This window comes from Alnus glutinosa, chromosome 1 (genome assembly GCF_958979055.1).
Source record: "Alnus glutinosa chromosome 1, dhAlnGlut1.1, whole genome shotgun sequence".
In the NCBI taxonomy this organism is placed as follows: Eukaryota; Viridiplantae; Streptophyta; class Magnoliopsida; order Fagales; family Betulaceae; genus Alnus; species Alnus glutinosa.
The window spans coordinates 47,827,873-47,853,461 of record NC_084886.1 but is presented as its reverse complement, the minus strand read 5'-3'; the positions used below and the strand labels follow the sequence as shown (position 1 = coordinate 47,853,461).

The following is a 25,589-nucleotide window of genomic DNA, read 5'->3' as shown; positions in this document are numbered from 1 at the left end:
GTAAAACTCTGATATTTAAGCACTTCTTACTGATATACCACAACAATTCATCTACCTACTCCCAAGACACTGTATTACTCATACCGAACCATGACAATACCCTGGTACGTCCAAGCTCAATGTTCTTAAATCATGCAATTAGACGATAGAAGTATACATAAGTTCTTTGCCAATAAAACTCTTAGGCATACAAATAGACGAGCATAAAAACTACAATATTCTATATCATGAAAACATTACACAATTTAAACATTGATATGCATGCTCATGATTGTCTTTTCATTCCTTGTGAGGCTTACCCTCACTTTCATCCTTATGAGGTTTACCCTCCATTTCATTCTTATGAGGCTTACCCTCCATTTCATTCTTATGTTCATGCTTTATGCTTTACAGTTCAAATTCTATACTTATATTCTTTGCAAATCATGCTTTTTTCAAATACGATAAACCAATCAACATGTAATTTTAACATTCTACTTTGCATAATTTAAATCTCAACCGTAGCTCGCATTCAAACACTTTATATCATTTCAACACATTTCATCCATACATCATTGATTTGCACATAACACATATTGAAACTACTCAAATCAACCAAAACAGATATATTCAACATACAGTTGGTTCGGATTTCTAAAACACATATATTTTGCAAATCTATAATATATAAAAATAACAGTTTCTCAGTTAGTAAAATATCACTTGGCTGCGCGGATATTAAGCTCTAGGTCTCCTAAACATCACCTTGCAATGTATCACTGTGGAATAACACATTGCACTATTTAGCACATTAAATAATTAAGACCCTAATTAGCACTTGAATCGCTCAAGGCTAAACCGTTGGAAAATCCATAATATTTTAAGGGTTTCAAACATCTACCCGTAAATCCCAGACACTAACTAAAACTCAAACAATACTAACCTAAAATATTTATTAAGGGTTAAATATTAAAATCACTATTTAATTAATTACTAACCCACAATTAATTTCATTAACTCATAAATTATTTTCACTAACACTTATAATAATATTAGACCAAAGATTATATTCACTAATCTCTAGATTATTTCTCACTAATATTTTTTCAATATCATTAACTTTAAAATTATGTTCATTAATCTTTATACAACAATTACTAACTTATTAACATAATTTAACGATCTAGATTTTAATCACTTAAAAACCTCAAAATTAATTTAACCCATCAAATTAAAGTTTCTAACTTTAAATCATAATTTATAAAATACTGCTCCAAACACAATATTATTAACCCAATAGCTTTTACTAAGGGTTAATCACATAAAAACTTAGTTAAAATTAAATACTCAAAAGTTAGGGTTGAGGAAACTCACCAAAAATTCCACCAAATATAAATCTAACACTTGGAGAGTGTTTAGCAAGCTCCACACAACAAATCCGAATGACACATAAAATCAAACTCATATATTTTTAGATTTAATCTAAAATCTCAAAGACCAAGAGTTTGCAAAAATACCTCAAACCAATCTGTAGAAACGTAGATCGGGCTTCGTAGATCACGTTACTGAAATCGGATTGAAGATCGGACCGTTAGATCTTCGTAGATCAATAATTTTCTATAAAAATCCTTAAAAGAAAAATAAGAAGAGGCACTACCTCTTACCAAAAAAAAAAAAGAAAAGAAAAGGCCTTTTCTCTAATTTTTTTTTCTTTGCAGGGCCCTAGTGGCCATTCCTTTTAGTGAAGGTGGGGCGCAAGTGGGCTCCACATTTCTATTATTATTATTATTATTTTATTTTTTTACTTTTTATTTTTCATTTTACTTTTGACTTTTCTTTTCTTTATTTAATTTTATTTATTAATTTCTTTTATATTTTATATTTTATTTTTCATTTTTCATTTCTAATTTCTTTTTTTTATTATTATTATTTATATTTTCTATTTTCTTTGGACTTTAAAAGTATTCCTTTGCATTTTTAATGACACTAAAATAATTTTAATTAATTATTTACTCAAATTTCATATTTTAATTATTACGAAATGTCTTGGACATTACATCATATCTATTTCAAATAAAATAAATAATATTTATGGGTCAATATTTAAAGTTTCAAACTTTTTTTTTCTACTTGATATCATATATATATATATATATATATACTTTATATCATATTAATCGCTTATTACCATTATTCAAACAAAAATTTCACTACAAAACTGTTTACCAGACGATCGAGACATAAAATGCACCTTTGGGTGAATCATGAATGGCTCCACATCCCCCTAAAATGGATCCGGCTTCCATGCGGTAGTTTAAAACTACCGCATGGTGCTGTAGTGGAAAACGGTATCATTTTCCACAAAACGGTACCGTTTTCCACTTAAAAAATTTTGCAAAACCTTTAATAAATTTAAAAATTATAAAAATAATAATAATTAAAAACCAAAAATATCAAAAAAAGAAAAAAAGTGGTGGCCGGCCACGTCATTATTGGCCAAGGGGGTGGCTGGCCGGAGCCACCTCCTTGGCCGATCTGGGGTGGATGAACCACCCCAGTCGGCCACCCCCAAAAGACCAAAAAACAAAACAAAAAAAAGAAGTTAGGGGTTTGGAGGGTGGCCGAGCCACTCCCAGATCGGCCGTATGGGGTGGTCGAAACCACCCCCAAAAGGCCTATAAATCAAAAACAAAAAAAAAAAAGTTTGAGTTTTGGGGGGTGGCCGGATCACCCCCAAAGGCCTTGTGGGTGGCTCATCCACCCCCAGATTGGTCGTAGGGGGTGGTCCGGCCACCTCCTAAAGGCCAAAAAAAAAAAAAAAAAAGTTTTGGGTTTTGGAGGGTGGCCGGGCCACCTCCAAGGGCCTAGGGGTGGTTTCGACCACCCCTTACGGCTGATCTGGGGGTGGCTTGGGCCTAGGGGTGGTTTCGACCACCCCTTTCGGCCGATCTGGGGGTGGCCAAGCCACCCCCAAGGCCTTTGGGGGTGGTCTGGCCATCCCTCAAACCCCTAACTTCTTTTTTTTTTGTTTTTTTTTTTGGCTTTTTGGGGGTGGCCCAAAGCCGACTGGGGTGGTTCGTCCACCCCAGATCGGCCAAGGGAGTGGCTCCAGCCACCCCCTTGGCCAATAATGGGGTGGCCGGCCACCCTCTTGGGCAACGCCGGCCACCCTTTTTTTTTTTTTTTTTTTTTTTTTTTTTTAATTATTATTATTTTTTTAATTTTTAAATTTATTAAAAGTTTTGCAAATTTTTTTAAGTGAAAAATAGTACCGTTTTCCACAAAACTGTTTTCCACTGTAGCACCCATGCGATAGTTTTAAACTACCGCATGGAAGCTGGGTCCCCTTAAAACATGACACCTGGAGTTAGCATTAGCAAAGTCATTGGGTAGCCAATTAAACCCGAGAGAGAACGCGCAATATCGACGTAAAAAATACCCCAAAGTCGGTCGTCGTGATAAATTACCAAAATCATTGTTGGGCTAAACTTAAAAGACCAAATTGATCGGTCTTGACTCTTGTTCGTAGAAGACCCTGGAATATCTCTCTCCGCCCCAATGGCTTACGTTGAACGAGGTTAGCTCTCTGTCCCCCTCTGCCTTCCTCTGATCATTATTTGATGCTTTAATTGTAAATCTAATGATTATGAGAAATCAGGATCTACACCTTCGCTTCTCAAATCGTTCATTTGCTTATTGAAATTTTTTGGAGATTTAGGGCTTTTATTTCTCGGTTTGCTGTAGACTATGCCTTCTCTGAATTGACTTGTTTGGATCGCTACACCTTGGAACGGTATTTGGTTTGGTTAATTATGAATTGACTAGATGTGTATGCTGTGTAATATAATTTCATTAGGGCTTGTTTATGCTATACCGGAGATGAACCTGGTTTATTTTCCTGTTCACAATTTTTCCAGTGATGCGTTAGTCCATGAGATGTGTTTGATGAACATGTGTTCTTTCTGTTATAGTGTAACACTCCTTCCCGTAGGAATACGATATTCGCTCAAATCAGAACCATAAGAATACAAGAATTTCATAAACTGAAAATCAAAGTAATCCAAATGTCTCATAACAATTAAAAACTTAAATTCATTGTTTACTGATATTACAACTCATCCCATTAAAACTTAACCTTTAAACCCTTAGTCTTAATATAGAAATCATTCTGGAACAAAACAAACTAATGTGTTACGTGCACTTATTCAAGTCCTTTTCTAGGTGAAGGCTTCTGACTCTTAGTTTGCTTGGCCTGTAGAACCATCCATGGCATTATCTAGCTTTTTTTAAACATAAAAACAAAGGGTGAGTCAAATACTTTGTATGTAGATACAACATACAATAAACGAAGTTAAAAACACTTTCATTTCAAAAACATGAAAAATACAAGTCAATATTCACACATGTCACAAAACTTCTTTTTCCTTTAATATCTTCAGTGGCCGACACACAATTATGCCCTATGTATAAGGGTTGGCAATCACGAGGATTCCGGCTCCACTCCTGTGGTTATAGGTGGAGCCACGTCTAAGATATGGACATCACTCGATAAACACTAGGCACTCTAGTGAGCTATTCCTGACGGACCATGCAAGATGGCTACCCCAATGATACCATGGCACATCATTTCATATGCACAAGAAAACAATTTTAAAAAATCGCTTTTTTTTTTTTTTTTTTCATTTACTTTTCATCAAGCATGACAACATATTTATAACATATTCATAACATAGCGGAAGCTTGTGCATGAAATCATTTACATTTAAATCCTTTTCTAAACATATAGTTTTTTATATATAAAAAGGGGCTACCTAATAAAGGCTAACAATACATCATATAGTTTGAAAACAATTTAAAGAAAACATTGCACTGATATTTTGATCTACTTACCTCATTCCTTATCTTCAAGAATTCAGCACTCTTCACTTAGCAACCTAAGCGAACATTTGCAAACAATTGCTGTTTGTTAACACTTTTGTACATCGTTTACTCTTTTCCATCATTTGATATTCCTAAATATTGCTTCCCTCACTAAGTGGCAGATCTGATTTCTCTTCTCTAAGACACTTATTTCGTATTCAAGTTTGATTTTTTTCTTGAATGATCACATTATGCATGTATGTTCAATTTACCACACACGGATCATGCAATGTGAACTTATTCTCGTGATCTGTAAGTGTAGATCCCAACACCACCTACAACTAGTCTTTATAGGGTTTTTAAGTCACCTTGAGGTCCCTTAGATAGATCTGGTTCAGGCCAAAAAAATAGTCTGTAAGGCCTTAAGGTTCAACTAATGTGTTTGTGTGTGCTGTAATTCCAGCAACGCGAAGATTACTCTGCTGTAAGCCCTACATACATCCAGTGATGGCATGGTTTGGACCATTGGAAAGACAACTTAAAGAGGGTTTATTCTAGGGTTACGTTGTTGCAAAACGTCTTTTTGGAAAAGTCCCTACAACCACCTTGGTGAATTCAGCGCTGCAGAATTTTCTGCAGCAACCTAATCTTATTGTTTGGTCTGTACAGTGCAATGCGACACGCACAACCAGTCACACAACATGTTATGATAGTGTTAGACATTCATAAAATCATGCCGTGCATACCATACCTATGTCATCTAAGATTTCCTTAGTGCTGGCAGTATGCATAGGAAACTTAAACATCAAACTTTAATGTCGTTACTCATACTATAGTAGGTTTCTTTTATGGTTCTCATAGTAACATAACTGAATATCAATTATAAGGCTTATTAGAACTCATACTTTAGCAAAATGCGGCTGTGATCTAAGAGATATCCAAAAGACAGAATCTTTTCCTCTTTGGCAGCAAGCTTCCTGTGCAAGAATCAGTATCTTGTATTGTTTTTGCAAAATTTAGAACATAGGAATTAAAGAAAACACAAAGGAGAAGTTTTTCTCAGATTTGTTGAAAATGAACTCTCAAAAACTTGAAAGAATCGTTGAAAACACTTCGCAAAATCTTGATTAAAAGCTGGACAGTGAGTGGCAACTTCTAGGAATCAGTTTTGGGGTTCAAATTGCCACTGATTTTGCATGGAAACAATACATAAATTTAGTTAGGCTATATGAAATCTGAATTCCCGTTTTGAATAGAAAAGTTAGGAAAAAAAAACATGGAGAAATCTACTTGTTCTGGTTGCAGCTTTGAGGGTTTGTTTGTAGGTTTTTTATGTCTTAGTTTGGAGAGAGAGAACTGAATTTCTGTAACACCCTAGACCCCCTAGGGTAATGTTATTATGTTGCTGTTTTAGTTTATCATTATTATTATTATTTGTTATGTGGTAGTTATTTGCTTAATTATCTCTTAATTTCGTGGGGTTATTGCAACTCTTACATGTCTTCCATGTTGCTCGAAGTCCACACCAGACTGCGATCATAAAGAAGTGAATACCCATTGCTCTCCGGTCCATCATCTTGCTCTAGTCTCCACGGAACACCCATCCGTTTTCTCTGGGCGGTATCGAGGGTTTGTTTTGTGGGTATGGTTCCAGGTTGTCTCCTCTTCTAGCTCTTCAGATTTGCATCAGATGGAGCGGTACTTCTCTGTGGAAGCCAAACGTTTTTCCTTTTCAGCGAAGGCTGAAGTGCCGGAACTGCGCTTGGAGGAGAGGAGAAAGGGGTTCTACGGGTTCATAGTTTTGGGTCTTCAAGGTTCAGCTTGGCTGTTGGCTTCTGTAGAGGAGGCCTTGAAGGTTTCAGCGAAGGAATTCGTCAAGTACTTTTGGGAGGATGTGAAAGTATTGATAGTTCGAGGGGGTGAGAACAAGTCCGGCCGCTACCTAGAGGTGGAAGTCTTCGCTGAGGGTGGTCGAAAAGGGGCTATTTGGCTCCCTGAAGGCCGTGAAGGTTGGGGCTGGGCATGGGTTGCGGGGATATTGCGGAAGATGATCAATTTCCTCGGTCTTAAGGATCGGACAATGGGTTCTGAGGCGTTTTCTTTGGAGGGGACTCAGATAAGGGGTGTCTCTTCCAGTCGGCTGGGCGGGTCTCATCCATCATATGCGGTTGTGGTTCGGGAGGAAGTTGTCTCTCACTGCACGCATGCTGGGTTGCGGGGTTCGGATGGAGAATTGCGTGGGTTGGACCTATTTCCGGTGTCATAGTGTAGGGTGGTCGAAGACGGGAGATTGGCGGTGAATTGCTTTGACCTGGAGGAGCAACCGCACGGGTCGACGAAGAAGTCGACGCCTCTAGTATGGTCAGGGAGCTCTTCGTTTGATCCGCTGGACAGAGGTTTACCTCATCGTCCGCTGGGTAAGAAGAAGAAGCATGCTGTTTACTCTGCACGAGGTCCATCTCGTTTGAATTCAAATTTGCATACGTGGACCTGGATGTTCCTCAGCTTCAAATTGGCTTTGGGCCGGGCTCTTGGGAATCTTCTGGGCCGGTTTGCTGGGTCCGGTTCGGGCCTCAAAACAGAAAGGGCTTCGGTTGGGTTGCTTCTTGCCGAAAATTAAAACCAAAGCATCGTTTCAGACTTCTGAGGATGCGAGTCCCGTGTTGACGGTCGTTCTGGGGTGCTCTCTTCGGCTGGAGGCGACATCGCCGACAAACTCTGGGTTGATTCCGGGGTTGTCTTCTTCTAGGGGTGGGCCTAGCTGTCCAAAACTTTTTCCGGCTGGAGATGTGGGAATGGGTACGATGGAGATTCAGCCGGAGATTTCGTCGGGGACAGAATCTGGGGTGGTTCTGGGGCTGTCATCTTCTGGGAGTGTGTCGAGCCATCTGCCTCTCGTTCTAGCGGCTGAATTCGTCACGCTGCCTAGTCCCGATGCTTCTGTCCTTCTGTCTAGCAACTCAGTTAGTGTTGGTGCTGGGTTGACTCAACCTTTCATCCCTTTTCCTTCTCTCTTAGGGGCGGCTGAATTGGGTGAGAAGATTCGTTCTTCTCTCCGCGCGTTACACTCTACTAAACCTTTCCAGAGCTATTACCGGAAGGCTAGGGATCTCAGGGAAGGTCACTCAGTGAAGTGGAATGAGGGGTTGTTAGCAAATTCCCTGGCTGCTTCAAAGACGCCTATCTGTTCTACTAAAAAGGAAGGAGTTGTAGTGTCTCCGTTGAAGAATTCTGTGGGTTCTACGAAGAAGGGTTTCCTTCGAAAGGGGTTCCTCAACCCTCGCCCGGCTGCGATAACCCCTACGGCGTCTCATGAGGCCAAGGATGTTGGGATGATAGGGCTTCACTCCCCACCAGGAGGTTGCATCATTCCTTCATCTGTAGAGGGCAATGGTTTTTCTCAATCTCAGGATTGGCCTGTCGGGTATGATCTTAATGGGGAGTTAGTTGTTTGGGAGAAGGATGGTGATTTTTGGGATGGGTTGCCCTTAGACTGGTCGTTGGACGGGGTTCAAGGCGAGGAGTCTTTGGCAATCCTTGATGCCATGGAAGATGAATTTCATCGGGACAAGATGATAGCACGCCAAAAGACCAAAGGAAAGAGGGAGCTTTTGAATTTGAAAAGTTCCATTAATTACAGCGTTGCAAGCGCTCCCTCTAGGCGCGGAAAAGACAAGGCTCTCATGTAGTAGGGTTTTGTGCCCTCGCGGGTTTAGAGGTTTTCGGGTTTTAGGGCTACCTCCTTGTGGGTTTGTTGGGTTCTTTTGTGGGCTGTTCTCGGGTGATCCTTTTGGGCTTTAGGGTTTTGTTGGGTGCTTTTGGTGGGTTGGTTTGGTTGTTCTTATGTATACTCCCTGTGTGCTTAGGGGCGTCTTACGCTTTTTCTGATAAAACTTTTCGAACTTATCAAAAAAATAGAAGGGTATGTTTGAGGGCTGAAAAAGACTTATAAATGACAAAAAAGTCAATAATTGTTAAGTCTTATAAAACCTAACAGAATCTGGCCAGCTATTTTTTTCTCCAAAAATGAAAGTTTTCTTTTTGAAAACAGACCCTCATCAACCTCCATATTTTAACCAAGTTGAAACCCTAATCAGCCTTCAGATTGCATACTGTACAATAAGGTAATTGTGTCATTTGTTGGCATAGTTGAATAAACAGTTTTTTGGGTTGTCTCAAGTGGTAAGAGCCTTGGTTTTTGTGGTAGGCCCCATGAGGAGGTCTATGGTTCGAATCCCCTTTGGTGCAAACAATTCTTTGGGGCTAGCCCACCAGTAAAATTGGAGTATTACTCAATCCCTGTAGAGCGCACACGGGTTTGAGGTTTACTTAACAGGGATTGGTACACAAAGTGGCCTTATCTTGCAAGGGTTTGTCGTCAAAAACAGTTTTTTGGGTTGAAGTGTGGCTGGTGTCGCCAAAATTTAGATGTTTATCTTTATTGTTAATTTTGGGTGATATAGAAAACATTCCTGATGGGGCCAAAATAATGAACTGCGATCGCTTTTATTTGTTCAGGTGTTGTGAAATCCAAGCGATCAATATGGCGGCTCAAGACTATCACAGATTTCTTCTGGGCTATTGTTGACTTCTTTGGCGTGTTTTTTGCAACTATGTTTTCGGTAATTCTGAGATTTTTCCCTCATATACTTTTTAATGATATACACACCAACTTGGTTTATCAAAGAGGTGTTATATATTAGAAGCTTATGTTCTCAATGTTGCATGCCTCAGATGGAGAAGTCGGATGCTTACAGAAAAGGATCTGGCGCTAGCAAGAAATGGGATGGTGGTGGGCCAGGAGGTCCTGGAGGGGGACCATATGGTGGCGGTCCTCGTGGGCCGCCTCGTGGACTAGACAATGTTCGTGGAATTGATCATAGTGAGTGTTTATTGTCCGCCTTGTTTATTTAGTTTGTAAATGTGTTTTTCTTTTCCCCACCGCTTTATCTCATACAAAATGTCTTCTTCTTAATTCCCAGGTTCTTTACCTGCGTGCGGCTCTTGCTGCGGCTGAGTGTCAGAGGTATCTATTGTGCATTATCCATATTTGTGTCTCAAATGGTATGTTTGGGAATGTGTAAGGAATTACTTACCAAAAAAGAAAAAAAGAAAAAAATTGAAATGTGTAAGGAGTTGAATTTGTGTAATATGTGGATGTCCGTAGATTTCTCATGTGGACAAGTATTGGGAAGGAAACCTAAAAATCTTTAATAAACCACGATGTTGTTTGCACTTTCACAAGCCTTTTAAACCTAAATCAAATTAATTTAATGCCAATTGGGTGAGTGTATAGCAGGTTTCCTGAAAGAGAAATGATTCTATTGTACATCACCATACAATTAAGTTTCAAATTCTCAATGTGGATCTCATAAATCTAAAGATATATTAAAAAATAAGATGTACAAAAGATGTATAAGAGATGGGCAAGAATCATTTTTCATGAAGTATTGACTCGATTATGTACATAATCTGGAAACCTATTTTGCTGGCCCTTCAGTGGAAAATTCAGGTCGATCGTATGGGGGTCTGCTCTGCAACAAGGTTTTATCTCCATAGCTGAATGTAGGCATGGATCCACCTTAAAGTAGGGCTGGCAAAACGGGTACCCGGCACGACCCGTTAAGACCCGCGAACCGTTTAAGCTAGACCCAAGCATGACCCGTTTATGTTAACGGGTCGGGGCTCCAGACACGATACGACAATTTCACGGGTCATCCGACACGACCCGTGAAACCCGTTTAGCATAATGGTTCGTATCGGGTTGACACAACCAGACACGACCTGTTTGACCCGTTTAACTGAAAAATCTTCTCCAGCACTACTGCACTAGCCATCCTGCAAAAAAAAAAATCCATAAAATGCAACTGAACATTAAGACTTCAAAGGACAATCTTTTTTGGGGGGGGGTGGAGGGGGGGGGGGGGGGTGTGTTTAAGATCTTGAAATTGAAGTCTGGGGATCAATCAATTAGAAAACCCATCAAACAACAATGAAGAGGAAAAATAATGAATATAAAGATACATTTAACAATTCAAGTTAGGTCTTAAATCTCAAACCTGGGCACTGTTCCGGCAACATCAAGGACAAAAACAAATTAAGTATGCTCCCAGTTGGGATTCCCACACCTCAAGTGTATACCATTGTCATCCTACTGATGTTCATTACACATTCTACTTGCACATTAGCATGTAGAATCAACCATTAATCAATTCTTTCTAGATCTAGAGACAAGTGTATTACCTGTGCAGAAGTCGTGCAAAGGCTGAGTTAATTTTCGCTGTGCGTGGGTGTTTGTGATTGCTGTCACAGTGGGTATTGGGTAACGCTGTGAACGAGGTTGAAACGTCGGAACAGTGTCGCTAGGCAGAGTGCGGTAACGGCAATCGGTGGCAGACGGCGTTCTCTCCGATAGTGGTGAAGGCTGGAAGCAGTGGTGTGCAACCGTTGGCGTCACTACATCGAATGGGTCCGGCGGGAGGAAGAAGAAGAAAATAGAAGAAGAAGAAGAGGGGGCGGCGGCGGCGGCGGCATGATGTTAAAGAAGAAGAAGAGGGGGCGGTGACGGCGTGATGCTAAAGAAGAAGAAAATGGAAGAAGAGGGGGCGGGCGATGGGGGCGGCGCTGAAGCTTGAACTTGAAAGAGAAAGAAAATAACTTTGAAGAATAGAAGAAGTTAAGGCTTTTCAGCCCTAACCTAATAATAAATTAATAATAATCTATGAACACTAAAAAAAAAAAAAAAAAAAAAGGAGAAAAAGTTAATCGTGTTTGGCGGGTCACCCACGGGTGACCCGCTAGACGAAGGTAAACGGGTCATAAACGGGTCGACCCGTTTATGACACAAACCCGTTTAAGCTAGACCAAAATCCGCTAATTTCGTGTCGGATTGTCGAGTCGTGTCAAAATTGCCGGCCCTACCTTAAAGGGAGTATTTTGACTTCTAGGATAGTTTAGCTACTTGTATGTATATATCATCCGTCCTTCCATTTAAGGATCTGGATGTGGAAGAAACCTGTGAGTCTCGTAGGGTCTTTTGTTAAGGATAGTTTGAAAGGATCAGGGTCATAAGTCGTAGCCCTAAGTTCAACCTAAAAGGCTATTACACTCTTCTGTTATCCGTTTGACGAAAAATTGAACAGGAAATGGTCTTGCATTTACATTGAACCCAAACTCGGGTCTGAAATTTAGCTAATTGAAACTTGAGGTCTTAAAATTAAAGTTTATAAAGAACTAGAGCTCCTATTTTAATTTCCCAAAATTCTAACAGGAAAAGAACATTCAAAAGAGTAAGCAAATAATAAAAGAATAGATAATACCTTGTAATTTTGACAGCATATGAATATACTTTCTACAAAGCTTTATACGTACACCAACGGGCGTAGAAATACATATAAGCACTAAATACTTAGTAATCAAACATAACGAATGGGAGACAATTCCATTTACGTAAATGTTGTAACATCAAGCAATATATAAATTATGGAAAGCATATTACGCTTAAGGATTGTTTTAGGCTTTCATAGTTTTTTTTTAAAATAAAAAAAAAAAAATTTAACGACGTGTATTTAACTTTTAAGTATCTTAGAAAGACACATCAAAATAAAATTGTTTCAAGAACATTTAGAAGGAAAATGATTGCTAAACCGTCCCTCAGCACCCCATTGATATTACAAATTTTGATTTTTATTAAAAAGTTGTCTTTGATGTCACATCAGGAGACAACTTTTTAATAAAAAACATATTTTTTAAGGAAAATTGGGTGTTTACCGTCTCCTGTCTATCAGGCCTCCATGTAGAAGGATAAGTGTCATAACCACATGTATACTCAGTGTAGGAATCTAAAATTTCCTGTTATATTATTCTATATGTATATATTATCTACATAAAGGCTAAGTAGAAGGTTGGAAGTCAGTACTAAATATTCCCAAGGGGTAGCTCAATCGGTTGTGGACCACGCCTCATGAGGATATGTTTAGACTTCTAGGATTTTATTTTTTATTTTTTATTCTCTCGTTAAAATTGAAGGGCGTTATTTAAAAATTTCAAAAGGATACAACAGAATGACATACTTTTCATGAGAGCTTTTTAATGATATAGTTTTAATGAGAGCTTCTTATTTTTTGGGGGAAAAAAAAAAGAGAAAGGTCATGAGATATCACTTTTTATCATATAGTTCTGTAAGAATATAAATCTTAAAATTAGAATCGTTATCAAATAGATCATTTTGTCTACCTTCCATTAAATATTTTTGGTAATACAGCCCGTTTGGAAGATCAATTTATGTTGTCACTTTATTTGAAACTTAAAACTTTTAAATGATACGACATCGTGTAATAATCCCTGTTTATTTGAAGCGAGAAATATAAAGAATACTTGTCCGTCAATTTAGCCACCAACCACCAATTCTATTGTGCGGTCGGGGGCTAACTACTCGGCCCGACCTCAACTGTTTGGAAAATGTGAGGAGAGAAAACAGCCCCGTGTCAGTTTCAGAAGCCAAATTTGTACGAGCTTTTTACAACAAACTATTTGTATTCTATTGCAGCAGTCATTGTCTCTTTATGCGGAAGGTGAGGCGGCAAAGGCATTAAATTTTGGCAGAGGAAATCAGATGCCCATTCCATGCTTTAATTATTTCTTGGTTTTGCATCTAGAAGCGGTGGAGGGCCAAAATAATGAAAATATGGGCTACGGCATAAAATAATGGAAAGAGGGTCATAATGGCAGATTTTTAAGGTCTGTAATGCTTCGTTTAAGTCTAGCTAGGAGCACTAACTTCTAGAAATGCATATTCAGTTTGTTGCTTTTAATTCCACATTTAATAGATTAATCGATGAATGCATTTCGTATCTCCAAATCCAATCAATTTTGCTGTTTTTTTTTTTTTTAACAGATAACATGAGTCACTATATATTATTAAAGAACGCCGAAGGTAATTACAGAGAATAGAAGTACAAGATCTCATACACCCTAAGCCAAAAAAATCTGACTTAAAACAGTTATCTAAACAACACACAAATATTACATGAACAACGTTTGAGCCGCTCTTCACATTTAAGCACAATCTAAACAAAGAAAAAGAGGGTTAATCTAGCTACTATGCCAACAAATAGTTCAGTAACAATTGAGCATTACAAATGCAGACTGTGAACAGAAAAACAAAAAAAAACCCAAACAGAAACCAAACGAAACCGGCGTCGGGAAAAAGCTATCACCGGCACCAGCGCGTGTAAACTGTAAACACGCGCCTTCATCGGGGACCTCCCTCTGTAGCAGACGACCGCCAAAACCACCGATTTCCAGCGATCTCTGCTGTAGAGAGACGCGTGTCATGAAGGACCCAGCCGAAGAATACAGATCTGGCTCTAAAGAAGATATTAAAAAAGCACAGCCAGAAAAAACTCGCTAGAGACACATGTCATGAAGGACCCAGCCAAAGAACACATATCTGGCTCTAAAGAAGACATAAAAAAAAGCACAACCAGAAAAAACTCGCCAGAGACACACCAGAAAAGCCGCTCCTCAACACAGATGTCCCGTGTAACCTTCTGCAAGGAAAACCAACAGAAAAAAGCACAAGGAAAAATTAAAAAGCAACCTCCATAGCCCTAGGAACTAGGAGAACATCAACTACCACCGGATCTAGCTCGAGGGAACAAAACTCCTTGTAAGGGATATGAGATAAACCAAAGCAAAGAAAATAAGAAAAAACATAAAGGAAATGAGAGAGGATATGAGGGAAGAGAAGAGACCCTTCCCTCCTCCCTCACGGGCTGCACGAAGAAGAAGAATACCAGGAGAGAGAATAGTGGTTTTGAGAGGGGCGGCGGCTAGGTTAACGATTCAAGTACTAAGGGTGTGTTTGTAATTACAATTTTTATAGATAAAAATTATAATTTTAAACCAAATTGTAAAAAATGAATAGTTTGAAATTACGTTTTAAAAAAATTGTAATTTAAAACTGTAGAAAAACTTGCCTTTCTCAAACCGCAAGGAATTGAATGCTTTTTTGAAAACGCACAATTTTAAAAGGTTAAACTGTAATTTTAAATATCAAAGTGTGATTTTGTTTAACGTTTAACTGCATTTTTAAAAATCACATTTTCAAATCGCATATTTAAAATTGAACCTTTTGAAATAGCAAATCAAAACGGACCCTAAATGTTAAGAGAGTAAATATGAGACTCACTTATCCAATCAAATTTTGGGTTTCCTATTGATAGAAAATAAAATTAGAGTTTGATAGGTTTAATATTTGAGTTGGAATTATATTACATCTCATCGTGATTAAATTATTTAAATTAAAAATAGGATTAATTAGAGTTCTTATCAGTTTTGGGGTAATTCTATTTTACTCTATTTAAAGATTATTTTGTTGTCAATAAAAGATATGAAAATTATTAAGCAAAAGCTTGATTGTGGTTTGTTTCAAATTATAATTGATTTCACTTGTGGTCTCTTCTACTTGAAATGAGTTATTATGGTCTCTCCTACCTAAAAGGAGTTCAATATTATCAATATATTTATGCTATTAGTTATGGGGTTCCATCACCCGCTCACTTATTTACGCAAATATGCTTTATAAAAATTTAAGTATATTTATTGTTCAAATTACAAACCATCTAAATAATAAAATTGTTAGAAATTACTATCTATACCTTTTATGTATTTCACGATAATCTAGATGATGCCCTATTTTTAAAGATATCTGAGCAAGAGACAAGAGTTTAAGGTTAGGTAGATAGATGGACTTTTTTATTTTTTTATTTTTTAATAAATAGATGGCGTGCTTGTAATCCATCAAGACATCACAACAATTAAAAGTACGTTGGTTGAGGCGAACCAAAGTCCCTGGAGAAACCCTCGTGGGCACGGAACTTTGTGATAGAGAAATCTTGTGCTTAAATTAAAAAAAATAAAAAATAATAAAAAAAAAAAAAATCAATCTGATCCACCTAAATTACAAATAGTTCATTTTCCTATTGTTTTAAAGTGAATTTAAAGATTATTGGTGTTGGGAATAAATTCCACTCAAGCCGATCCAAGGAGGAGATAGACATTTAACAACTACTTCAGGGAAATCAGAATTGGGATAGGACTTATGGTCCAATCAGATAAGAAGAATGATCAGATCAGAAGTCTAAGAAGATATCAGATTAGAAGTCTAATAAAATATCAGAGTCCAATTAGAACTCTGACAGCAGTTCTAGATCGACAAGGAGCAGGAATTCTAATCCAGCTTTGACTCCACCTCTTTGCCTATAAATAGGCCCATACCCTAGGTATAAATTAGGACTCAATTTTTATGCATAGAGCATTATTTTCTTACAGAAGCTAATTTAGGCATCGGAAAGGACTCTCGGAAGGGTCCCTTAGTTTTTGTTGTTTTGCAGAATTATTAAGAAGCGTGAAGAACACCAAAAGAACGTGCAGATTCACATCATACCGGAAACTGTACCAACAGTTTGCCGCTGTCTGTGGGAAAACGATTATTCGTTCCTCATAAAAGAAAAAGAAGATCCAGCATGGTGATGAACACACGTTCCGGAAGCCAGACCAACCGAGAGCCCATAGTCCGAATGGAGCCAATTATTCAAAATAATTTGCAGCCTCCACCGAACCCTCCCCCGGGGGGTGGAGATCAAGATCGCATAGCAGCGTTGGAAGCCCAGATTAAATCCTTAACACAGCGGAATGCCAAGTTGCTGCGAAGGAGGTCGGAACAGCCTAATCCCGAGATAAACAGGGATGAGCGTGAGGAAGAAGATCACAACAGCAACATTAATCCTCGAAGGGAGGATGACCGCCAAGGAGATCTTAGCAGAGTTATTGCCGAGCTAGAGAGAAGGTGCACGTACATGGAGATGGAAAGAAAGGACAAAAGCAGATCCGTAGTGGTGGACAAGCTCCTAATGGGTACAGACTCACCCTTCACCAGACGGGTAGCAGACTATCGGCTTCCCGAGAAGTTTAAGGTACCCCAAATTCTAAGTTATGCAGGAGACGGAGATCCCCTAGATCACCTAGAGAATTTCCAAGCTCATCTAGACCTTCACGGGACACCCGATGAAGTAGCGTGTCGGGCCTTCCCCCTTACTCTTTCGGGGAATGCCCGAGACTGGTTTAGGAAGCTGCCCCCGAATTCCGTTGATCAGTTCAAGGAGTTGTCCAAAATATTCCTAACCGAATTTTTAGCTTTCCGAACAAGAAAGAAGCCTTCAGGATATTTGCTATCATTGCACCAGCAAAGTAACGAAAGTCTTAAGGAGTTCATGGCTCGGTTTAACCGAGAGAAGGTAACGGTCGAAGATCCAACCGAGGATATGGTCTTTGCTGCCATTTATCAAGGAATTTCACCCGAGGAGCCTTTGATGAAGAAGTTGGTCCGGAAGCAACCGAGTACCTTGCAGGGCCTCATGGATAAGATAGAAGAATTCATCAATCAGGAAGAAACGCTGAAGTCTATGGCCAGTTCTAGGCCACCCCAAGAGACAGCCCCAGAAAAGAAAATGAAAGAATTCAGGAAAGTTGATGGGGAAGAGCAGAGGCAGGTAAAGAAATTCAAAGATTACAATTTTACACCTCTCAATGCCGAGATATCAGAAGTCCTTATGGAGATAAAAAGAGATCCGGCGTTTCGGGAACCACAAAAGATACTAGGTAATCCTTCTTACAGGAATGCAAGCAAATATTATGATTTTCATAAACAAGCAGGTCATTACACCGAGGGGTGCGTAACCCTAAGGTTGTTAATAGAAGAATTCATTAAGAATGGCAAGCTGGTTTGGTTCTTGGGAGAAAAACGGAACCAGCAAGGAAATAACAGGCCTCAGAATCATCAGGACTATCAGCCCCAAGATCAGCAGCCACGGGATTACTATCCCCAAGACCGTCCTCAGTTAGGTGAGAGGCATCAAGAGAATGATCCCCGAGATGACATAGAAAGAAGAGAAGACCGAGGAAGCAGAAGCCCACGACATAGAGAGCCGAGGCAACAGCAGTATCTACCCGTGATCCCACAAAAAGGACTCTCGGGAATTTCAGGCTAGACTTTTATTTTTAGCATTTATGTTTGTAAAGAACTAGACTTTTATTTTTAACTCAGACATGTTATAATAAAAGACAGAAAATTCCCCAGATTTTGGGAATAAGTATTTTCAGAATAAAAAAATAGAGCTGACTTAAGCATCGGAGTGTTCCTGGTCTAGGGACCGGGAACCCGTTGATGTCGCTTCTTTTGCAGGCAAAAGCCTCTCGGATCAGTCCTAGCCGAGAGCAAGAAGAAAACTCTCGGATCAGTCCTAGCCGAGTACAAAAAGAAAACTCTCGGATTAGTCCTAGCTGAGAGTCTCAAATCAGTCCTAGCCGAGTACAAGAAGAAAACTCTTGGATCAGTCCTAGCCGAGAGTCTCGGATCAGTCCTAGCCGAGTACAAGAAGAAAACTCTCGGATCAATCCTAGCCGAGAGTCTCGGATCAGTCCTAGCCGAGAGCAAGAAGAAAACTCTCGGATCAGTCCTAGCCGAGAGTCTCGGATCAGTCCTAGCCGAGAGCAAGAAGAAAGCATTCTCGGATCAATCCTTGCCGAGAGAGAGAAATAAAGAGAACCAGGGGGGTCGGATTTAACCCTCGGGTTTTGCAGGTTTTTCAAGAGACATGGAGAAAACCCTAAGGAAAAACAAGAAGGTAATGGAGGGTAAGATTTAACCCTCAGGTTTTGCAGGTTAGCAGGTTTTCAGAAGGAGACAAAGCTCGGGTTTCCTTAGACATGGAATTCCCATTATTCAAGCAAGCTTCAGATAAGGGAATTTGGGGGTAACTGTTGGGGATAAATTCCACTCAACTCGATCCAATGAGGAGATAGACATTTAGTAACTACTTCAGGGAAATCAGAATTGGGATAGGATTTATGGTCCAATCAGATAAGAAGAATGATCAGATCAGAAGTCTAAGAAGATATCAGATTAGAAGTCTAATAAAATATCAGAGTCCAATTAGAACTCTGACAGCAGTTCTAGATCGACAAGGAGCAGGAATTCTAATCCAGCTTTGACTCCACCTCTTTGCCTATAAATAGGCCCATACCCCAGGTATAAATTAGGACTCAATTTTTATGCATAGAGCATTATTTTCTTACAGAAGCTAATTTAGGCATCGGAGAGGACTCTCGAAAGGGTCCCTTAGTTTTTGTTGTTTTGCAGAATTATTAAGAAGCGTGAAGAACACCAGAAGAACGTACAGATTCACATCATACCGGAAACTGTACCAACAATTGGGTACGCCAAATAAATAATTTAATTCTTCAAGTCAAATTTTGTTAAAATATTTGATGGATTTCGTTAGGCATCACGTTAGCGCCAGTGAAATAACGTGACATTCTTAACAATATATATATATATATATATATATATATATCATACCGGAAACTGTACCAACAATTGGGTACGCCAAATAAATAATTTAATTCTTCAAGTCAAATTTTGTTAAAATATTTGATGGATTTCGTTAGGCATCACGTTAGCACCAGTGAAATAACGTGACATTCTAAACAATATATATATATATATATATATATATATATATAAACTTAAAAAAAAAATCAATTTTTAATAATTAAAAAAAAAAGGAGTGGCGCCGGGGCCAGTCTGGGGTGGCCGAAACCACCCCCAGGCGGCCCTAGTGCTTTTTTTCTTTTTCCTCTTTATAGTTTGCTTAATTTTTTTTTTCTTGATTTTTAAATTTAAGTTTTATTTTTATTTTTATTTAAAAAAAAAGGTTTATATTTTTTAATGAGGTATATGACACATGTCATAATTGAAGGCAACGAAAGCTCCTTTTTTTTCTTTTCGTTTTTGTATTTTTTTTCTTTTCAAAATGCACCATTTGAGCTTTATTTTACCAAAAAAACGCATCGTTTTAACTAAAAGGCGGTGAGCTAGGCACGCACGACTTGAAAACTTTTGCTGACTTTGTTTTACCATTTTTTGTTTAAAAAATTGCACCTACTTTAGCTCTGCTGGCAGGTGACAAAGCACTGCACATGACTTCGAGAGCTGATACATGGGGGACAGTTTTTCGTCCCTCACAAATCATTTTCCCATGACTTCGTAGGCTTTTGTTTTTTTAAACGAACATCCTACTACTTTTTTTTTTTTTTTCTTTGAAAAAGAACATCCTAGCTTTTAATTTTTAAACAAGCAATAGATGCTGAGTAGTTATTATTTTTTTTAAAAAAAATAGTTTCTTGGTAGTGGACTAGTGGGTGCTCTTTTTGGATACATTTTCCTAATTCTTATTTCGTAGTTTGAAAGTCCCTGCATCCTATTTATCTAGTTAGAGTGTTTAAAACCTTTTTTCAATAAGCAAACTATATTTAACAGAAATATAAAATAAATTATAAAGCCAATTTAATTTTTAAGACTTTTATTTTATACTATGTTAAATTATCAGTTATTTAAAAATTTGAACTTATATAAATATTATAAAAACGAAAAATAGATTTTAAGGATTAAGGATACCCTAATTCTTTGTAAGAGTATTTCTAGATCGACATACAAACACCGTATTCTTTTTCTAAGATTCTTAGGTTTTTATAGGGATTAAAGTACAAGTTTTTAGGGTTTTGAATGCTTAAAAAATCAATTACTATCGTGTCAGGATAGATCTCTTCTTTTATGGAGAAATATAGTTAATACACTTTATTTTAAAAGTAATGTGTATATTTATAAGAATTATTTTTCAAGATGTTTAGAATAAAGTAAAATTTCATTTTGCCCAAGTTAAATTCTACATAAAACAATTATACGTAACTGAACACAAAATATGTTATTTGTTGAAACTAAATATCTTGCGGCATAGATGAATTCTACAAAATATAGTTTTTTGTTCAAAGATATTTATTTTTTATTCATTAAAAAAAAATTGCCATCTCTGAACTAAATCCTAGCTCCGCCAGTACTGTTTGCAACATGGTTTTATCTCCATAGCTGAATGGAGACATGGATCTACCTTAAAGGAAGTATTTCAACTTCTAGGATAGTTTAGCTACTTGCATATATATATATATATATATATATATATCATCCTTCCTTCCATCTAGGGATCTGGATGTGGAAGAAACCTGTGGGTCTCGTAGGGTTTTTGGTTAAGGATAGTTTGAAAGGATAAGGGTCATAAGTCGTAGCCCTAAGTTCAACCTAAAAGGCTATTACACTCTTCTGTTATCCGTTTGACGTACGAAAAATTGAACAGGAGATGGTCTTGCATTTACATTGAACCCAAACTCGGGTATGAAATTTAGCTAATTGAAACTTGAGATCTTAAAATTAAAGTTTATAAAGAACTAGAGCTCCTATTTTAATTTCCCAAAATCCTAACAGGAAAAGAACATTCAAAAGAGTAAGCAAATAATAAAAGAATAGATAATACCTTGTAATTTTGACAGCATATGAATATACTTTCTACAAAGCTTTATACGTACACCAACGGGTGTAGAAATACATATAAGCACTAAATACTTAGTAATCAAACATAACGAATGGGAGACAATTCCATTTACGTAAATGTTGTAACATCAAGCAATATATAAATTATGGAAAGCATATTATTACGCTTAAGGATTGTTTTAGGCTTTCATATATTTTTTTTAAAATAAAAAAAAAATTAAACGACGTGTGTTTAACTTTTAAGTACCTTAAAAAGACACATCAAAATAACATAGTTTCAAAAACATTTTGGAGGATACGTGTCATAACCACATGTATCCTCAGTGTAAGGATCTAAATTTTATATGTATATATGTTGTACATAAAGGATGAGTAGAAGGTTGGAAGGTCAGCAATCAATAATTAGTAATCAGTGAGTGTTTATAAAGGCATATAATTGTTGTAACATCAAGAATACCTTAAAAAACTTTTAAAGTTGGAGATCGAGGTTGTAGGGTTTGGGAAGCTCGTTACTTATGGAGAAGTTGAAGGATATGTTTAGACTTCTAGGATTTTATTTTTTATTTTTTATTCTCTCTTTAAAATTGAAGGGCATTATTTAAGAATTTTAAAAAGATACAATAGAAAGACATACTTTTCTTGAGAGCATTTTAATGATGTAGTTTTAATTAGAGCTTTTTATTTTTTGGAAAAAGAAAAAAGAAGAAAAAGAGGTCCTCAGATACCACTTTTTATCATATAGTTATGTAATATTTAAATTTTATGAATTTATTCCTTAAAATTAGAACCGTTATCAAATATATCATTTCGTCTACCTTTCATTAAATTTTTATAATAAGACAGCCTGTTTGTAAGATCAATTTATGTTGTCACTTTATTTGAAACATTTAAATGATACGACATCGTGTAATAATCCTTGTGTGTTTCAAGCGAAATAGAAAAAATTCTTGTGAAGAAGCAATATTTGCTTCGTTTCAAAAAAATAAAAAATAAAAAAAAAATAAAAGAAAAGAATACTTGACCGTCAATTTAGCCACCAACCACCAATTCTAATGTGCGGTCGGGGGCTAACTACTCGGCCCGACCTCAGCTGTTTGGAAAATGCGAAGAGGAAAAACAGCTACGTGTCAGTTTCAGAAGCCAAATTTGTATGAGCTTTTTACAACAAACTATTTGTATTCTAGTGCAACAGTAATTGTCTCTTTATGCGGAAGGTGAGGCGGCAAAGGCATTAAATTCTAGAAATGCACATTCAGTTTGTTGCTTTTTAATCCCGCATTTAATAGATTCATCGATGAATGCATTTCATATCTCCAAATCCATCAATTTTGCGGTTTGGGCGGTTAACAATTCAAGTACTAAGGCTGCGTTTAGCCTTACGGTTTTGTAGGTAAAAAAAGTACGATTTTAAATTAAATTGTAAAAAATAAATAATTTGAAATAGTATTTTTATAAAATTGTGATTTAAAACCTGTATTTTTTAAATCGTAAGCAATTGAATTTTTTTTAAAAACACACAATTTTAAAGGTTAAACTGTGATGTTAAATATTAAAGTGCAATTTTATTAAACGCTTAACTGTGTTTTTAAAAATTACATTTTCAAATCGCACATTTTAAATCATTATTTTTGAAATAACAAAATCAAAACGGACCCTAAATGTTAGAGAGTTAATATGGGACTCACTTATCCAATCAAATTTTGGATTGCCCGCCGATAAAAATAAGATTAGAGTTTGAGAGGTTTAATATATGAGTTAGAATTCTATTCCATCTCATTGGGATTAAATTATTTAAATTTGAATTATGATTAATTATAGTTCTTATCAGTTTAGGTGTAATTCTATTTTACTCTATTTAAATATTATTTTGTTGTCAATAAAAGATATAGAAAATTATTAAGCAAAAGCTTCTTTGTGGTTTGTTTTAAACCCTAATTGAATTTACTTGTAGCATCTCATACTTGGAATGAGTTATTGTGGTTTTTCCTACTCTGAAAGGAGTTCCATATTATCAATATGTTTATATTATTAGTTATGGGGTTCCATCACTTGCTCACTTACTTAGGCAAATGTTATTTTTTAAGAATATCTGAGCAAGAGTAGGGTTAGGTAGATAGATGGACTGCTCCATCAACAGACATCGCAACAATTAATGAAGCCATACAAAATCAAAAGTAGGTTGTTTGGGGCGAACCAAATTGGCAGGAGAAACCCTTTTGGGCACGGAACTTTGTGACATAGAAATCTTATCCTTAAATAAAAAAAAAAAAAAAAAAAAAAAAAAAAAAAAAAAAAAAGTCGGATTCACCTAAATTACAAGTAGTTTATTTTTCTATTGAAGTCAAATTTTATTAAAATATTTGGTACATTTTGTTAGGTGCTGCATCAGCGTTAATAAAATAACGTGTAATTCTTAACAAATATATATATATATATAAACAACAACAAAAAATCAATTTTTTAATAATTAAAAAAAAAGAGTGGCCCCAGGGCCAGTCTAGGTTGGCCAAAACCACCACCAAGCTGCCACCCCATGCTTCTTCTTTTTTTCTTTTCTTAGTTTACTTAGTTTAATTTTTTTAATTTTTCTTGATTTTTAAATTTAAGTTTTTATTTTATTTTATTTTTTAAAAATACTTGTTTATATTTTTTTAATGAGGTATATGAAAAAAAGAATTGTTTGTATTTTTTAATGAGCTATATGATACATGTCATGTTTTGATTGAGTTGATGTGAAATTCCGTTAGATTTTTTAATGACAAATGAACTTATGTCTATAAGCGAGGTACCACTTGTAATCGAAATAAAAAGGAGGTAGCAAAAATAAAATTATTAAAATTCATAGGATAAAAAAGCATTTAGCCCTAAAAGTTAAAGACTTCCAAAAATTACTTTAAAATATAATTTTTTTGAAAATGTTAGATTTACAACACCAATACAACAATTGCACAACAACCCCTCACATGAGGATGGACTCCACACACTGAGGCCCACCCTCATGTGAGGGGTTGTTGTGCAGTTGTTGTAATGGTGTAGTGTAAGAATCAAATTCCTGGTACTGCTATGATTGCATTACAAAATTATCCTTATTTTCCTTTCATTTTCTTTTCAAATTATACTCTATTTACACTGTGACTTTATATTATCATTATAGCATTATCATATTTATCACTTACAACTTAAAATAATTCCATAATAATAATAATAATTCTTTTAGTTCGAATTAAAATTCTATCATTTATATTATCCCTAATAAAAATTAGAGATAGGCCCGTGTCATCATGCAATGCCTATGTGTACTTGCTTTCTTAGGTATTTCTTGTTGGATTGCCCGGCCCTAATTTCTATAATTTTCTTTTTTTGTTGTAATTTTTTTATGATAGACCACTATTAAATTTTGATCTAATAGTAATTTAAAAGGCACATCAATTTTGGGAAAACACAATGGAAACATGCATGAGTCTTTCTTTCTAGCATTACTCCTAGTTTAGTTGGATTTTAGTACATCTATTTTTTGTAAGAGAAATGTTATATACCATAATACAATACTGTGGTGGAATTGCTAACCGACCCTTAATTTTTTTTTATTTTTATTTTTTAAAAATAACTAATCCAATAGTTGGTTAGAACTGTCATGGAGTAATTTTGAGACAAAAAATATGGTTTGTAGCATAACATGTTTATCATGTTTGTAAATATTCTATATTAAATGTTTTTGGTAGAAAATTTGACTATTGATTTGATTTTTTTTTTTTAAAAAAAAAAAATTAAAGTAGAAAAACTAATTTACTCTTGAAAATTTTGTTGTCAATAATAAAAACAACATTGAAATAATGAAACAAAATGATCCTAACAATCAAATTTCATTTATACATACATTTGCAATGTACTATGTTATAATCAAATATTCAATCAATTTGTGTATTATCTATCGAAAAAATAAATATTAACAAAATTTGCATATAGAAAATTGATTAATAATTTTGAATTTCAGAAAATGAGAAAAATAAATTTGAAGTAAATTTTTTAATATTGTTTGTTTTGTATAGAAATTTTTCATATTACTGATTTTAAATTAAAAAAAAATAAAATTATAATAGACTTTAGCCTTAGGTCTCCAATATCTATACCGAGTACTCGACCCTGAACTTCACGACGTACGGAGCACTATTTCTTATTTTTCTTCATTCCTTTTTTTTTTTTTTTTTTTCTAATTGTCAACGGAAAAGGGGTACAAAGGAGCTAGGAACAAAGTTGTTATCTTGGGTACGTAGTAATTGGCCATGATTTTGTGAAAAATATA

General features: G+C 36.2%; 1 protein-coding gene across 1 annotated transcript; it reads left to right on the top strand.

The window, feature by feature from the left end:
- The first annotated feature begins 3,401 nt into the window (after positions 1–3,401).
- LOC133854368 (uncharacterized) lies at positions 3,402–10,074 on the top strand. Its single transcript, XM_062290546.1, has 4 exons — positions 3,402–3,556; positions 9,358–9,461; positions 9,574–9,721; positions 9,822–10,074. The coding sequence occupies exons 1-4, from the start codon at positions 3,538–3,540 to the stop codon at positions 9,854–9,856; spliced, it is 306 nt and encodes a 101-aa protein (XP_062146530.1). The 5' UTR covers positions 3,402–3,537; the 3' UTR covers positions 9,857–10,074.
- Positions 10,075–25,589: the final 15,515 nt, after the last annotated feature.